Source organism: Trachymyrmex cornetzi, unplaced genomic scaffold (genome assembly GCF_001594075.2).
Source record: "Trachymyrmex cornetzi isolate Tcor2-1 unplaced genomic scaffold, Tcor1.1 scaffold482, whole genome shotgun sequence".
Lineage (NCBI taxonomy): Eukaryota > Metazoa > Arthropoda > Insecta > Hymenoptera > Formicidae > Trachymyrmex > Trachymyrmex cornetzi.
This window is the reverse complement of record NW_017299641.1, coordinates 1063909-1064338: the sequence shown is the minus strand read 5'-3', so window position 1 is coordinate 1064338 and position 430 is coordinate 1063909. Positions and strand designations below refer to the sequence as shown.

The window sequence follows — 430 nt, the reverse complement described above, 5'->3', positions numbered from 1 at the left end:
CCTCTCTAGCCGGCCGCGGCGACGGGCGAAAGCCGGCGAGCCGCGCCGCGCCGCGCCGCACGCCGCGCGGAGCGGAGTAGAGGATGGAGCAAAGACCGAAATATCGATTTTTAGGCCCCTACGCGGCGGTTCGTTCGATGCTCGTATCTGCCCCGTACCCCGTACGTCCTGTCCGCGCCAAGCGCCTTTCAAAACACCGACGACGCGCGCGAGCTACACCGCGCTCGTCCACGCAGCCTCGACGTTGCCGTCAAGTCAACCGTCGTCCTCTTCTCCTTGCCCTCCTTGTTGTTCGGATTTATCGTCGCGTAAAATTGCGCGATTCCAGTTGGACTGGAGTTATATACAAGTGGATCGTTACCGGTGCGCCGATGTTCTCAGGTAAATCGCGACAGCGGCAAAGATGACGTCTGGCCGGAGAGAGAGAGAG

At 61.4% G+C, this 430-nt stretch overlaps 1 protein-coding gene across 3 annotated transcripts in view; it reads left to right on the top strand.

The window, feature by feature from the left end:
- The window catches only part of LOC108765318 (zinc finger and BTB domain-containing protein 14), a 5971-nt gene that overhangs the window by 1620 nt on the left and 3921 nt on the right, over positions 1–430 (top strand). Inside the window, exon 1 of one of the 3 annotated variants that reach the window (XM_018513984.1) lies at positions 60–381. The exons of the other annotated variants lie outside the window; for them this stretch is intronic. Coding sequence (XP_018369486.1) covers positions 84–381 — 298 coding nt within the window. The 5' untranslated portion in view covers positions 60–83. Of the gene's footprint in view, positions 1–59; positions 382–430 lie in introns of those variants that run through there. 3 annotated transcript variants of the gene reach the window in all.